This window comes from Pseudoliparis swirei, chromosome 15 (assembly GCF_029220125.1).
Source record: "Pseudoliparis swirei isolate HS2019 ecotype Mariana Trench chromosome 15, NWPU_hadal_v1, whole genome shotgun sequence".
NCBI classification, from domain to species: Eukaryota; Metazoa; Chordata; class Actinopteri; order Perciformes; family Liparidae; genus Pseudoliparis; species Pseudoliparis swirei.
Window position 1 is genome coordinate 7,439,947 of NC_079402.1, and position 16,565 is coordinate 7,456,511.

The 16,565-nt window shown below is 37.9% G+C and overlaps 1 protein-coding gene across 1 annotated transcript; it reads right to left on the reverse strand.

Moving 5' to 3' along the window:
- Nucleotides 1-7,345: 7,345 nt before the first annotated feature.
- Nucleotides 7,346-15,060, reverse strand: ccng2 (cyclin G2). The gene is given in 9 exon segments (XM_056433082.1): nucleotides 7,346-7,506; nucleotides 8,896-9,095; nucleotides 9,819-9,917; nucleotides 10,087-10,120; nucleotides 10,122-10,157; nucleotides 10,292-10,430; nucleotides 10,433-10,475; nucleotides 10,860-10,997; nucleotides 11,217-15,060. Coding segments are annotated over 9 exon segments (912 nt in total). The 5' UTR covers nucleotides 11,322-15,060; the 3' UTR covers nucleotides 7,346-7,388.
- Nucleotides 15,061-16,565: the final 1,505 nt, after the last annotated feature.

Sequence of the window (16,565 nt, forward strand, 5' to 3'; positions counted from 1 at the left end):
AACTGTTAAAAAAATATTGGTGTGTATCTCAAATTAGCTTTGTTTTGCATTGATGGACATAATTTATCCATCAACCATTTACTATGGACACAGTGAGTCAATTAATTTGTCTTATTTTTTTTTTCTACAAAAGTTCTCTTGAGAGATTATTTACATTGTTTTACTAGAAATCTGCTGCTGGAGGATTACGTGTCATTTGAGCTACTTTTTGAGCGTCTAATTTTCTTATTTTACTTTGTGTGGGAAAAAATAATGGATCCAAGCAGGGAATAAAAAGACAGACACAAAATGTAGAAAAATATATATTTTTATAGGATTTTAGATACTTTTTTCAGTACAGATGACAGAAGAATAAATTAAAGCTGACGGGGGTTTGGGGGGGGGGGGGGGGGGGGGGAAAGGGGGGATTTTGGGGTTTGGGGCAATTTATTTATTGGGGGCCAATTAAAATTTTAAAAAAATAAAAATTTAAAAAAAAAATAAAAAAATTTTCTTAATAAAAAAGGGAAAAATTAAAGGGGAGTAAAAACCAATTTTAACACCCGTAGGACCCAATTTTTTGGGCAAAAATTTGGTTTTTTTATTCAAAGGGTGTCAATGGTTTTTGGAAGAAATGTTTTTTCTTTTGAATTGTTAGGTTGCCCATAAAATGATTTTTTGTTTGGGTAGTTTAAGTAGTTTTAACATAAAGAAATAAAAAAAAAATTATTATAAAAAAAACCAAAAGCCCTTTTTTTACATGTTATTATTCCCTTTTGGTTCAAAAAGGCCCACTGGGCGGGGGGAGAAATTTGGGGGGAAAAAATGGGGGCCTGCAAAACAAAAACCCAGCCAACGGTAAATTTCCCCCTGGTTTTAAATTCACTTTGCGGGAAATGCCTCCATTCTCAATACCTAAATTTTTACCCAAAGTGTTGAATTATTTTTAAAACGGACACGTAAAATTTCTTCCAAGATCCTTCCACAATGATATTTTAAAAAGGATGTGCAGGGACCCTAACATTTCCCAATGGGGGGGCCCCTGGAAAACCCCTTGGTTTTTTTCCCTTGGGGAAAATTTTGGCGGGCGGGGACTGGGGGTTTTTTTAGGACCGGGTTTGTCTATCAGCTTTTCTCCCTAAAAACAGGTCGGGGAAAGAAAGCCTTTTTGATACTCGGGGCCCTTCCGGTGGGGGAAGCATCCCCAAACCCCCAAGGAAAAAAAAATTGTGGCAGGGCGCCCGCCACCCCGGGGGGGGGAGGGCGTCGACTCCCATTTCCCTGGGAAAAAGCCTTCCCACAGGGGCCTTTTCTGGGAACTTTCTCCTTTCCCCCTTTAAAAAAACCCCAGGGAAAAAAGGGAAAAAAAAAAAAAAAAAAAACACCCTTTTTTTCGGATTTGCTCCCTGCCCTTTTTGTTCAGGGGGAAAGGGGGGCCTTGGGGCCACTCTCTTTTTTAAAAAAAGCCAGAAAAGCAAAGGGGGATGGTATCCCGAGGGGGGAAAAGGGGAAAAGGGACGGGGGCGGGAAAAAAAAAAAAAAAAAAAAAGGGGGAAAAATTTTTTTTGAAAAACTTTTTTTTTTTCTTTTTTAAAAATTTTTCAAAAAAAAAGAAAAAAAAAAAAAAAAAAAAAAACTTTTTTAGGTCCACTTTTCAGCCAAAAAAATTTTAAAAAAAGTTGTTTCTCTTCAAGGGTTTTGAAAATGTGGCGGGTTGAAAAAGTTTTTCTTTTTCAGGCCCCCATTTAAAAAAAGATTTTTTAAAACCCATTTTCTTTTCTTTTTTTTGAGGTTTTCTTAAAAAAAAAAAATTTTTGGAAAAAAAAATCTTTAAAACTGAAAATTTGGGAAAAATGAACAAAAAAACCGAAACTTTTGGCCCCCTTTGGTTTTTTCATTGAAAAAATTTTTGGGGTGAACCCATTAAAAAAAATTTCTTTTTTGTTCTTTTTTTCTGGCCCCTTTGCAGTTTTTTTCGTTTTTTCCGGGATGTTGGGTTTTCTAGGTCCAAACAAAACCCCTTGAAGGGGCCAGAAATTTTTGGGGGGGACTCTGTTATTTTTTATTAAGGTTTCAAAAACCAAAAAAGGGGTTTTTTCAAAAACTGGGGCAGTTTAAAAAAAGGGGGGAAAACGGAAACCCCTTTCTGGGACCGGGGGAAATTCCTGAACCCGGGGCCAGGAAAATTTTTGGCAGTGGGGAAAAAAAAATCTTCATTTGAAAAAAGGCCGGGTTTTTTTTCCTTTTTTTCCAGCCCCCAAAAATTTTGGTAAAAATTTTTGAAATTTTTGTGGGGCAGGTTTTTTAAAATTTTCAAAACCTTTTTTTTTTTCACCCAATTTGGGAAAAAAAAAACGGGTTGGTGGGTTTTGATCTCCAACAACAAAGGCCCAAAAAAACCGGGGAAGATTTTGATTTTTGGGTGAAAAAAAAAACCTTTTTATAAAATAAAATTTTTGTAAAAAAAGAAATTAAATTTTGGGGAAAATTTTGAAGGAAAAAAAAAAAGGGTATTCAAAACCTGGGGACAAAAACCATTTTGGGGTTTTTTTGTTTTTTTAAATTAAAGTTTTTTCAAAGAGGATTTCACATTTTCGGGGCAAAAAGGGAATTTGGGGGAAAAAAAAAAGAAGGAAAGCTTTTTTCAGGCAAAGTAAAAAGGAAATTTAAAAAGTTTTTTAGGGAAAAATTTCCCGGGCCCTTTTAAATCTGGAAAAAAAATTTTGAAAAACGGGAAGAAAAAAAAAAGGGGTTTGGTTTCTTTTTTTCCGTTTAAAAGGGAAAAAAGGGAAGGTTTTTCAGGATTTTTCTTGAGGAAAAATTTATTGGAAAAAATTTTTTAAATTTTGCAGGACTTTTACAAAAAAGGTGAAAAAAGAAAAAAGGGGGGAAAAGGGATTAAAAAAAGTTTAAAAACCCGACTGTTTTTAAATTGGGGTTTAAAAAAAAATTTTTTTTTTCCCCCGGTAAAAGCTGCAAAAAAAAAAAAAAAAAATTACAAAAAATTTTTTTTTCAAAGGGGGCCCATAAAAAAAAAAAAATTTTTGTTTAAAAAATCAAAAAATTAAAACCAACAAAAAAAAACTGTTTGGGGCACACACAAACAACAACCAAAACAATTAAAAGGAAAAAAAATGTTTTTTGAAATATTGTTTGTTGTTGTGAATTTGAATTGATTTTTTTTAAATGTGTTTATGTGAAAAAAAAATTTGAATTTAAATTGAATTCAGAAAAGAAAAAAAACAACATTTAAAATTTAAAAGTTAAAATTATTAAACCAATGTTTTTAAAAAAAAAAATGACAAAAACCAAAAGGGGTATAAAACCCCAAAATTAATTTTTAAAATTAAATTTTAAAAAAAAACGGTTAACCTGGTAGGTCCCCCCAAAAATGGAGGGATGGGATTTTAAAATTTTTATTTAAAAAAAACCTTTTAAATGTTTTTTATTTTTTTTTTTTATTAAAACAAAATTTTATTTTAAAAAAAGTTTTTTCGGGGGAATTTAAAAAATTTTTTTTAAAAAAATTTTTTGTTTTTTTGAAAAGGGGTTTAAAAAAAAAATTTTTGTTTTTGGGGAAAAATTTTATTTTAAAAAATTTTTAAAAAAAAGGGAAAAATTTTTAAATTTTTTTTGTTTTTTTTAAAATTTTTTAAAATTTTTTTTTTTTAAAAAAAAAAAATTTTTTAAAAATTTAATTATTTATTTGGGTTTTTTTTTTTTTTTTAATAAAATTTTTTTAAAATTTTTTTTTTGGGGTTTAAAAAAAAAAAAATTTTAAAAAAATTTTTTTTTTTTATCCCCCCCTTCATTTAATTTTTGGGCCTTTTTCCCCAAAAAAAATTTTTTTAAAATTTTTTTTTTTTGGGGTGACAAACCTGGGTTTTTTTGATAAATTCCGTTTTTTTTTCCCTTTTTTTTAAAAGAAAAAACAAAAAAGTTAAAAAAAGGGGGTTTTTTTTTAAAATTTTTGGGGGCCCCCCCCATTTTTTTTAAATTTTTTTTTTCATTGGTTTTTTTTAAAATTTTTTTTTTGGGGCCCCCCCTGCCCCTTTTCCCCAACCCCCCCCCCTTTTTTTTTTTTTTTTTTTTTCAATTTTTTTGCCTGGGGGCCCCCCCCCCTTTTTAAAATTTTGGGTTTTTTTTTTTTTGTTTTTTCTTTCGGCCCTTTTTTCCCCCCCCCCCCCCCAGGGCGCCCCCCCCCCGGGGGGGGGGAACCCCCCTTTTTCCCCGGGGCCCCAAAAAAAAAAAAAACCCCCCCCAAACCCAAAAAAATTTAAAAATAAATTTTCAGTTTTAAAAAGGGGCCCCTTTTTGGGGGGAAAAAAAAAGGGGTGGGAAAAGAAGGGGGAAAAAATTTTTCCCAAAAAACAAACCCCCCCCGGGGGGCAGGGCCCCCCCCCGGAAGGGGAAAAAAAGGGGGGGCCCCCCGGGGGCCCCCGAAAAAGAAAAAAAGGAAAAAAAACCCGGGGAAAAAACCCGGCAACCATTTTGGGGGCCTTTTAAAAAAAAGGGGACCCGGGGGTTTGTTTTTCTCTTAAAAATAAATTTTCCTGAAAATTTTTTCGGGGTTTGTGGGGAAAAAAATAGGGGGGGGGAAAAAGGTTTGCCCTTCAGGGGAAAACCCCAAAAAAAAAAGGGTTAAAATTTTTCCCGAAAGGGTTTTAAAAGGCCCAAATTTGGGAAAACCCGGGGGGGTTTCTTCCCTGGGGGAATTCAGGGGGGGAAAACCAACAAAAACCCCCCCCGGGGAAGGGAAATTTTTAAACCCCCGGTTTTGGGGGAAAAACGGCCCCCCCCAAAATTAAAAACCCCTTCCCAAAAAAAATTTTTTGGAAAAAAAAAAAAAATTTTTTTAAAAATTTCCCCTTTTTAAAAGAAAAAAGGGGGAAAATTCCTTTTTTGGGGGGGGAAAAAAAAAGAAAAAAAATTAAATTTTTTTTTTAAAAAATTGGGGTTTTTGGGACCTTTTGGGGGCTTTGGAAACGGTTTGGAGGGAAATTTTTGGGAAAAAATGGGGAAACCCTTTTTTCCCCGGGGAAAAATTGGGTTTTTTTTTTGGTTTGGGCTTTAAAACTAAATACAAACAACTATGAAAGAATAGAGAAGAGAGAAACACACAGACAAACGCTCCGCAGCTCTCAATCACACACCCTGTCGCTCTGACGCTCAGCGTGAACTGAGAGAGAGAGAGAGAGAGAGAGAGAGAGAGAGTGTCCCTACGTGAAGTAGAGATCACGTCATGTAAATTCAATGTAAAAAAAAAATGATGAAAAATAGCTGCCTTGTCTTGAACACGCATCTCCAGGTGTCCAGACCAACACTTATCATGGTGAGCTATGAGCCAGCTGGTTTACAAGCAGCCGTAGGAGCTCACATTATTTTGGGCAGAACAATTTGGTTATTTTACTTCACAATAGGTGATCAATAGATGTTCCTCCAAGAAATGTGCTTGTTTCTTCATGTGAATGTGTTCAGGCCTTGACTGGCATCACACATGATTTTTTGCAAGTATTGGATGAGTTTAAGCAATAGTTTTTAAAATAAAGAAATCACAGAAAGTACAAAATTATTGGCAGTAAAAAAACGTAAATTTTCTACCGACGAAAAGTCCGTTTTTTTCACAGTGTTCATTATTCAAGTCTTGAGATTCTATAAAACTGATTTTTAGCCGATTCTGTTGGCGTTTTGTGGGAGAAATAATCGAAGGGGAAAAAGTGGAAAAGGGCCAACAAGCGAAAAACGCCAAAAAACGCCAAAAACGGCCAACTTTGGTGAATTATTGTAGCGCCCCCTACGGTTTAAATTGCACGAAATTTGCTGTGAATGTTCCAGGCTCCATTCTGCACATATCCTGAAAGTCTGTTATTTTTTTTTCCCAATAGTGTTGAAGTTATGAGCATTTCAAAACAGGACACGCCCCTAAAATGTTCGTTGGGCCATAGATCCTTACCACAATTATATATTTGAAAATGGATGATAGATCTTAGATGATGTAGCTTCCATAATCATTATCTCCAATAGATTTCGTTTGAATTGGACCCCGTATGTCGGAGCAAACGCCTCTGATGTGTTTTTCACCAAAAAAAATATGGTGGAAAATTTAAGTAGGCGGAGCTTAGGGTACTGAGAGGCTTTTTTGTAGAGCAGGTCCAAGTGGACTTGTGAAAAAAAAAGCTAGTCATTTGAACATACTGGGTGAGGGGCGTCGCCGGTCAAATTTACAGGTGGCGCTAGAGAGCAATTTTTTAAAGCCGAATTTCGACGTCGTTGTCATCCGGCTATTTTCACCAAGCCTGACAAGCTTGCCAAATTTGGTGAGTTTTGGGATATGATACATACCCCCAATATGCCTAATGCCCAATGTCAAAAGGAAAATAAAAAAGTGGAATAATAATAATACCCCTAACAATTTCAATAGGTTCCTCTCGGTCAGACTTCGTCTGTCGCTCGGACCCTAATAATAATACCCCTAACAATTTCAATAGGTTCCTCTCGGTCAGACTTCGTCTGTCGCTCGGACCCTAATAATAATACCCCTAACAATTTCAATAGGTTCCTCTCGGTCAGACTTCGTCTGTCGCTCGGACCCTAATAACATATCTACAAAGAACTATTCAAATTTTTTTTGTACATGTTTTACAGTTTTTTTTTTTTTTTTTTTGAGCAGTCAGCATTCCTTTGTTCCAAACTGTGTTCTTAGTTTCCAAACATCAAATGTTTTTTAAGTTACATGATTGACTTATTAATTAAAACCAGGGTCATACACGCATCCACAAACGCACACTCCTAACAGCCTGGGGCGGCATGGCATCTGTGAGCATCTCCGAGGTTTGAATGTGAACCGTCTCTCCCCCTCCGCTCCTATAAGCAAGGCACGTAACCCTGACTGAACACGTCAGCGTTCGTGCCCCACACCCCCGACCCAGAAACTCAACACTTCACATGAGATTTAATATAAGAAAACTGTACAAATGGAACCCAACCACAGAAGATGAGAGCAGACATGCTCACTAACTTGTTTTTTTAGTTTTCAACCCTGTTATCCAGAAAATGTAGAGGGTTCGGTGCTTGGTGACAAACGTTTACGTCTTGATCCCTGACCACAGCCGCTCTCAGCTTCTGTCCATCAAAAGACTTCTTACGCTTATAAAAAGAATTTCTTCGTTTTGGCAGATTGTGACCATCTGATGTCGACCGCACTATCCTTAAAATCTTGCCTCCTGGAATGTGACGTCTCAACATGCACCGACGCATCTACAAACGAAAGATCTACCAGGAAGAGATTGGACTGCTCAGCTGCCGATTATTGTGCGGTTCGCTCCCCCCTCAGCACCAGAGCTTATTAAACAATAAATTAAAGAAAAGGTAAAGAAGTTAGAGGGGATGGGAAAGGTGGTGGGGAGACATTAAGCGTGAAGATGTTTTTGGCGGCGGAGGTGAAGAGGGAAGACGGGCTCTTCATGGCTGCCCAGAGAACTGCTGAGAGACTCCTCCCCTGAACTCATGTCCTCACACGAGTCCTCGCTGTAGAGCGACACACAGGGGCATCACATAAACAGGTCCACACACATACAGAAAAATAAGAAAGTCAGAGGTCCTCGAAGGAGTCCACCATCGAACTTCATCGATGCTTGACTTGACTCATGATGTTAATGTGAATATTGAATAGTGCTGACGATATCAACAAATGGATTAGTTGACAAACAGAAGAATGACTATTTTGATAATCCAATTGTTTTGAGTGATCCATTTTTCTTTTTTAAGACTGGTCAATAAAACCAGCTAAAGTCAATTTAATAAATGTCACACATTTTAAAAAGTGTAAACTGAAGATTGAAGTTGGTCATAATTTCTGATTGTTGAAGGACTAAACAAGATGGTTCACACTATGAAATGTAATGCAGATCAACTAGTTGTGAAAATTATTATTTAGAGTTCCTGAGCTTTAATACATTTGTCACACCAGGACAGAAGACAGGAAGCGTACCATGTACTATCAGAGTGCTGCATACTGTCAACTGTTCTCAATTTCTGACGCTGAATTAAAGTCTGACTCGGCTGTCTTTTTAAAGTGCTGAAAGTTCATATGTGGAATTCAACATTAGAAAAAGGATTGAAAGTCAGCAAGTTTTTGTTAGACAAAGCTGTTCTGTGGGTTCTTGATTGGTGTCTTTCAGGAGTCAGCTGGGGGAAGTCTCCCAGTTTCGTTTTCTCACATTTGTTTTTCTACACACAGACACTCCAAAAGTTCCATAAAGGCGAGGCCCTTTGGTGACGTCATGGAAACGTCTGTGTCAATGGGACACAACTAGAGACATGCACACCCCATCATGCAGTGCAAGGAGATATGAGAGGCCCTGGCAAGCTGAGAGGGCCGGGCTCTCTCCATTTGGGGGGATGTTTGCCGTCATCAGAAAAGAGTGTGTTGCCCCATGGGACTGTTAGTACATATCAGGCTGACATCTGCATGAATTAAATTGAATCGATTGATGTGAGCATTGCCTCTGACAGTGTTGGTATTCGTTCAGGTTTGTTTGAGGGTCTGACTGTTGGTTTTTGCTCAGCTGTGTTTGAGGCTCTAACAGCGCTGTAGCGCTGATATCTGTACACATGACATCTATTGCTTCTGTCCATTGGGGGAGTGATCCTCCTCTGTTGATCTCCTGATGGTGTCTTCCCTTTTGTCCCTATTAAAGGTTTTTTAGGGAGGTTTTTTTCTGATCTGTGAGGCGCTGGGACAGGGATGACATGTGTACAGATTGTAAATCCCTGTGAGGCAAATTTGTGATTTTGGGCTGTACAAAATAAATTGAATTGAATGAATATAAGGCTCTGACAGTGTTGGTATTCACTCAGTTGTGTTTGAGGCTCTGACAGTTTTAGAATTTGCTTAGGTGTGTTTGAGGCTCTGACCTCTCGCTCTCATCCCAGCAGCCCTCTGGGATGGTGGGCAGCTCAGGGACGGTGCGGTAGCTGTGCAGGTTCTGGGCAGTCCGCCGCGACACGATCCACTGGAGCTTCCTGTGATTGGGTTTGCTGCATTCAGGGGAGGCATAGTCCGACAGACACGGAGCCACACGCTCACTCCACACCAGCAGCTCGCCGTCCGTAATCTGAAACCAAACCACACAGTTCAGTTTGGGTGCTTCCCTGTGCCCTGTTCACTGACCTTGGTGCATTTAAAGTAATCTGATTACATAACGGTATGCTCCTGTAAACGGTGACCTGGTTCAAGGTTTTTTTTAAACAAGTTTAAACAGCGTCTGAAAAGCTAAAACCTGATGCGCTGGTCAACGCAACACAATAACTGAAAAGTGTTTGTAAGTGGGAGGACTGTAAAATATACGGTCATGTTAGAATAAATATGCCTCAATATGATAAACTGAAAACTTGACATTTTCAATTAGATAATTGGGTAATGGAGGGTGGAAACACCTAAAAATATCCCCATAAAAAGTAAAGAAAATCCCACCATGTCTGTGAACCTTTAAAAGCCTCATTGCCTAAAAGTCATTGTAGTGACCCCGTTGCCTATCAAAATAAGGTCACTGGTTGCTTGATGACTAGTTTAGTAATAAACAAACTAATTCAATCTCCAGTTTCAAGCATAAAAGGTCATTTATTTTTAATGTACATTTTTAAACACAAACCAAAAGATACATTCCCTGTCGAAACCCATTTGTAACAACCACAAAATTAAATAAATCATAAGTTACTATGTGTGAAGCAACATCTGGCCCTATTGCTCTTCCTGATTATATTGGCCTGTCCTAATAGACAGCGGCACTCCGGCCCCAAGTAGTGGTAGGTCAAACAAAACAAATAGTCATGTTTACCTTTAAGTGTCTCTAGATGTGATGGGCTATCTCCAGCATGTCCTCTGACTGGATGGCCTCCATATCCTGCCTCAGCCGAGACAAGGCTAGGACGGACGGCTGGATGGACAAACAAAAGGAAAGGGGACAGGAAATGTCGAAGTTTTAGTGTTGTCAAACTAACGGCATCAACGTTCTTTCTTTTTTAGCAGTCGAGCTAATTTCTTAGCAGGATTGCTGAGCTACTGTAATCCTGTGTGACCTCTGACCCTCTGCTCTGAATTCCTACCTTTGCTTTAGAGAATGAGATCCGGCAAAGACAGTTGAGCTTCCAGCTTCTCCAGGCTAAGAGTCTCTTTCCTGTTCAGGCACACAATCAGGTTTCAGGTGTGTTTTCAGGTTAGCGGTGTTTCCAAAACAGAGTGCCCGTATGTGCGTGCATGCGTATATATTATCTTAGAAATTAAACCAAATCTAAAAAGTGTCGGTCTCACCTGTCTGTGGAGTGCGAAAGTGCTATCTGGTGGTACAAGTGCAGAAAGGTTAAGGCGGTGACAGGGTTGGACTTGAAGCAGAGCTTCTCGCTGACGATCTTCTCCATGCGGCAGAGGTCAGACGTGGTGAAGCGGCACTGTGGAGGCAGCTGACGCTGACGCAGGACAGGTGCTTCGGTTGGACCTGAGATGGACAGGCATGTGGGTAAGACAGTTTGACTAAAAGATTTCCATCAGTGAGCTGGACCTGATCAATCATTTACTTATTAAGATCAGCAATAATTGAACTCGCTGCATTGTATTTATTGTTACGTAGCAAGAAGGAGGTAGATTTATTAACAAAGACTATTTACAAATGAGAGATATTGTTTTGGTTTTGAAAATCATGTTCTTCATTTCTGGAAACATGTTAGTGCACATATACAAATTAATCAGTCATAGAACATTTTAACTAGACTTGTTAAAAATAGGACCATACATCTCAGGCTTTTACAAACCGCATAAGCTGCCAAATTATGTCACTAGGGGCTGTTCAAAGCACCTAGAGGGAGGAGGCAGCTTCTCGTACCTTGATCATGGCCAGGAATCTGTCCAGCAGGTTAACGGCCAGGACAAAGGCCTGTGTGCTGTAGCCGAAGAAGCTGGTCAGACTCCACAGGTCCTCCACTTTGGCATTTCTGCCTTTGGCTGAGATCCGACTGTCGTCCTGAAAAACAAAAGACACATTGTTGATTAACCAGCTTTGTCTGCGACACAGAACTCTGGTCGTTACTTACTTGCAGCAGCAAAAAGCAGATCTGGCTTTTTTTTAATAGGGTTAAACAATAGATGATCAGGTCGATACCATTTTTTTATAACTTGTCTGAACTGCCCAATTTTCCAGAAGACTTGCAAACTAACCAATGATCCACCACTATATTCTCACCTCTGTTGTGGATTCGATAAGTCTCAGGCCCGTCTCTTTGGGGCGATAATAAGCCTCCTGCTCATAATTCACCCGTAGCTCCTTCTTCAGCTTGTAGGCGTCCATGTTTGGGGCTGGCACGGGAGGAAGTGATCCCTTGTTTGTTTTTTAACAACAGTATATTCACTGAAAAACAGCAAAAGTATGTTTGGTAGTGTGTGTGTGTGTGTGTGTGAGAGAGAGAGAGAGAGATATATATTTTGTTGTGTTTTAACTATGCTGTATATTGTTGCTATGTGCTCCCTGCACTAGCAAAGGGGGAGAGGGCAGTCACAGCTTAGAGTCAAGCCCACTTCCCTCAGCTGAGCTTCGGTGTCACATTTCCTCTGGTAGACCCCTTCACGGTCTTCTGACCGTAGGTTCGGTCCTGTACATAATCTAAAAACACACACACAGCCCTCCTCTCTATTCTCTCTGCCACAGACCCTTTTTCATCGTTGTATTAGGAGGTTAACGTTCCCCGCAGCTAGTTACCGTTTTTAAATCCTCTGAAAGGAGCAGGGGGAGGGGCTGTGTGTGGTTTATTCCTGGTATTTTACGTCCGTATCAAACTACACTGTTAAACAGAATTTAAAAAGAGACTTCTTGATAAAACGAGGTATACGTGTACTCCAGCACTCAATACGTGCTTGTTGTAGTTATTAGTCTAGCGTTCAAAAGCTGCTGTGGATGGGGAATGGATTGGGGAGATACCAACAACAACAGACCAGCAGGAAAAAAAATCCAGTCGGCTATGAATGCATTTACTTAATGTAACATAGTTCATTTCGAAATTACACTGCGAGCGCTTCAAGGAAAAGTAATTCCTCGCTGGAGTGTTAAATGACAGTATTTATTTACAGATATTTCAAAAGGATAACGCCGCTTTTTAAACGTTCCGTAGGCTACGAGTTATATCAAATTGTGCGACGGGGTGAATAGCTTCATTTGAGAAAGGAAACCAGACACATTATCATTTATTTAACATTATATTGCTTTTGTTTATTAATAATATAGCTAAATGAATGTCCCGTTGTCGGCCGTTCCATTTTCACTCGCTCGCTTCCTTCTCTCCTCTTTTCAAGTAAACGTTGGATATAAAGACACATGTAACGTTAGTTCGCGTTGTCTGTGTGTTGAGTATAATCTCAACAGTGGTTTTTAAATTGTACCCACCCATTATTGCAGGTTACAGCCACATATCTGTTGTCTTCCGTTGTACCACACAGCCCTTCTCGTCTTCTTTCTCCTTTCTCTTGTCCTCTCTTTTGTTGACATTCCGAACGCTCACGCCCACCTACCGACGTCACACAGCACTCGCCAATCAAAAGGCTTCAGATCAATAATAGAAAACAGCTCCTTTCGGATTTACCTTTAACGTAATGTTTTGGGTGACGTTTTGACTATTTCTTACATTTCCGTCAAGAAGTTTTCACTTGAGATCGATCGAGAGATTATCTTTAATTCACCGATAAACGTCACTGGAATCAAAATAAGTCTATATGTTACACTAAACGACCCCCCCCCCCCCCACACACACACATACCCCCTCCGAAGGACGTTTTCCTGAACCAATCAGCGAGCAGCAGTCTGGTGCGTTCAAATAGTCCGCCCAAAATTGGATCCTGTGATTGGCTCATTGGCTGCACAGTCCTGACACACACATTAGTCCATTTGTTTGACTGTTTTTAACAATTGTCTTTAACCAGCTTTATGATAATTGGCAGGCGGATAATGTTGAAAATATCCACTTTCAAAAGGATAACTGAAAAATAATGTTTTTTATTCTTTTGATTGCTGTATGTCTGTAACCAATTTAGATTATTTTCGGTGGGATGCAAATGCACTTTGATTTAAAGTAGTTAAATATATGTATACCTATATATTAGTGATGGTGAGATGAAGCCTTATGAGGCATCAAACCACTTCAGCCAATTGGTTCGAGAAAGGGTTCATTTCTCGAAGCTTGATGTGCACACGAAACCACCTACTGGCCAAGTGGATAATCACAGGCAGCTGTATCTGAACCACATAATGTGATGCATTGAATTGTTGTGTCTGTTATGGCTGTTGGGAATGACTATGAATTACAAAAATGTATGACCAAATAATTTCTATACATAAATTATCACATGTGCATAATAAAATATTTTTTGAATGTATTCTGTGTGTGTAAATATTCCCAAAATGTTAGTATCATATGATATGGCAGGTTGTGTAATAATGTTATTATGTCACTTTAGGAAAATGGCATGGGCTTAAGCAGGCAGAGAACAGTGAAAGTGCTTGTGGAACTCGGAAGAGGGGACTGAATATGCTTGTGTAACTTGGACAGTGACGTACAGGACAGGGGACATGTTATTCATTTTTATTCAGAAATAACAGTTTTGGGTTTTAAACGATTCCTTTTTTTTTTATTTACAAGTTTCATGAATACCTGATGCTTTGATCACTTTTCTGCCTCAAAGCTGTATGTTCATTTTTTTATGCTCTTAAACTGATTTCCAGCATGCACAGAGACTAAAAGTGGATTCTCTGAAAGAATACAGATTTTCTTGATTTTCCACCATATTATGTGTCTTAGGACACAGGATTTACAAGTTTCATGATATTTTCATGAATACCTGATGCTTTGATCACTTTTCTGCCTCAAAGCTGTATGTTCATTTTTTTATGCTCTTAAACTGATTTCCAGCATGCACAGAGACTAAAAGTGGATTCTCTGAAAGAATACAGATTTTCTTGATTTTCCACCATATTATGTGTCTTAGGACACAGGATTTACAAGTTTCATGATATTTTCATGAATACCTGATGCTTTGATCACTTTTCTGCCTCAAAGCTGTATGTTCATTTTTTTATGCTCTTAAACTGATTTCCAGCATGCACAGAGACTAAAAGTGGATTCTCTGAAAGAATACAGATTTTCTTGATTTTCCACCATATTATGTGTCTTAGGACACAGGATTTACAAGTTTCATGATATTTTCATGAATACCTGATGCTTTGATCACTTTTCTGCCTCAAAGCTGTATGTTCATTTTTTTATGCTCTTAAACTGATTTCCAGCATGCACAGAGACTAAAAGTGGATTCTCTGAAAGAATACAGATTTTCTTGATTTTCCACCATATTATGTGTCTTAGGACACAGGATTTACAAGTGTCATGCTATTTTCATGAATACCTGATGCTTTGATCACTTTACTGCCTCAAAGCTGTCTGTTCATTTTTTTATGCTCTTAAACTGATTTCCAGCATGCACAGAGACTAAAAGTGGATTCTCTGAAAGAATACAGATTTTCTTGATTTTCCACCATATTATGTGTCTTAGGACACAGGATTTACAAGTTTCATGATATTTTCATGAATACCTGATGCTTTGATCACTTTTCTGCCTCAAAGCTGTATGTTCATTTTTTTATGCTCTTAAACTGATTTCCAGCATGCACAGAGACTAAAAGTGGATTCTCTGAAAGAATACAGATTTTCTTGATTTTCCACCATATTATGTGTCTTAGGACACAGGATTTACAAGTTTCATGATATTTTCATGAATACCTGATGCTTTGATCACTTTTCTGCCTCAAAGCTGTATGTTCATTTTTTTATGCTCTTAAACTCATTTCCAGCCTTCACAGAGACTAAAAGTGGATTCTCTGAAAGAATACAGATTTTCTTGATTTTCCACCATATTATGTGTCTTAGGACACAGGATTTACAAGTTTCATGATATTTTCATGAATACCTGATGCTTTGATCACTTTTCTGCCTCAAAGCTGTATGTTCATTTTTTTATGCTCTTAAACTGATTTCCAGCATGCACAGAGACTAAAAGTGGATGTTCTGAAAGAATACAGATTTTCTTGATTTTCCACCATATTATGTGTCTTAGGACACAGGATTTACAAGTTTCATGATATTTTCATGAATACCTGATGCTTTGATCACTTTTCTGCCTCAAAGCTGTATGTTCATTTTTTTATGCTCTTAAACTGATTTCCAGCATGCACAGAGACTAAAAGTGGATTCTCTGAAAGAATACAGATTTTCTTGATTTTCCACCATATTATGTGTCTTAGGACACAGGATTTACAAGTGTCATGCTATTTTCATGAATACCTGATGCTTTGATCACTTTACTGCCTCAAAGCTGTCTGTTCATTTTTTTATGCTCTTAAACTGATTTCCAGCATGCACAGAGACTAAAAGTGGATTCTCTGAAAGAATACAGATTTTCTTGATTTTCCACCATATTATGTGTCTTAGGACACAGGATTTACAAGTTTCATGATATTTTCATGAATACCTGATGCTTTCATCACTTTACTGCCTCGAAGCTGTATGTTCTTGTTTTTATGCGCTTAAACTGATTTCCAGCCTGCACAGAGACTAAAAGTGGATTCTCCGAAAGAATACAGATTTTCTTGATTTTCCACCATATTATGTGTCTTAGGACACAGGATTTACAAGTTTCGTGATATTTTCATGAATACCTGACGCTTTCATCACTTTACTGCCTCAAAGCTGTATGTTCATTTTTTATGCACTTAAACTGATTTCCAGCCTGCACAGAGACTAAAACTGGATGTTCCTAAAGAAGACAGATTCTCTTGATTTTCCACCATATTATGTGTCTCAGGACACAGGAATTACAAGTTTCATGATATTTTCATGAATACCTGATGCTTTGATCACTTTACTGCCTCAAAGCTGTATGTTCTTGTTTTATGCGCTTAAACTGATTTCCAGCCTGCACAGAGACTAAAAGTGGATTCTCCGAAAGAATACAGATTTTCTTGATTTTCCACCATATTATGTGTCTTAGGACACAGGATTTACAAGTTTCATGATATTTTCATGAATACCTGATGCTTTCATCACTTTACTGCCTCAAAGCTGTATGTTCATTTTTTTATGCACTTAAACTGATTTCCAGCCTGCACAGAGACTAAAACTGGATGTTCCTAAAGAAGACAGATTCTCTTGATTTTCCACCATATTATGTGTCTTAGGACACAGGAATTTACAAGTTTCATGATATTTTCATGAATACCTGATGCTTTGATCACTTTACTGCCTCAAAGCTGTATGTTCTTGTTTTTATGCTCTTAAACTGATTTCCAGCCTGCACAGAGACTAAAAGTGGATTCTCTGAAAGAATACAGATTCTCTTGATTTTCCACCATATTATGTGTCTTAGGACACAGGATTTACAAGTTTCATGATATTTTCATGAATACCTGATGCTTTGATCACTTTACTGCCTCAAAGCTGTATGTTCTTGTTTTTATGCGCTTAAACTGATTTCCAGCCTGCACAGAGACTAAAAG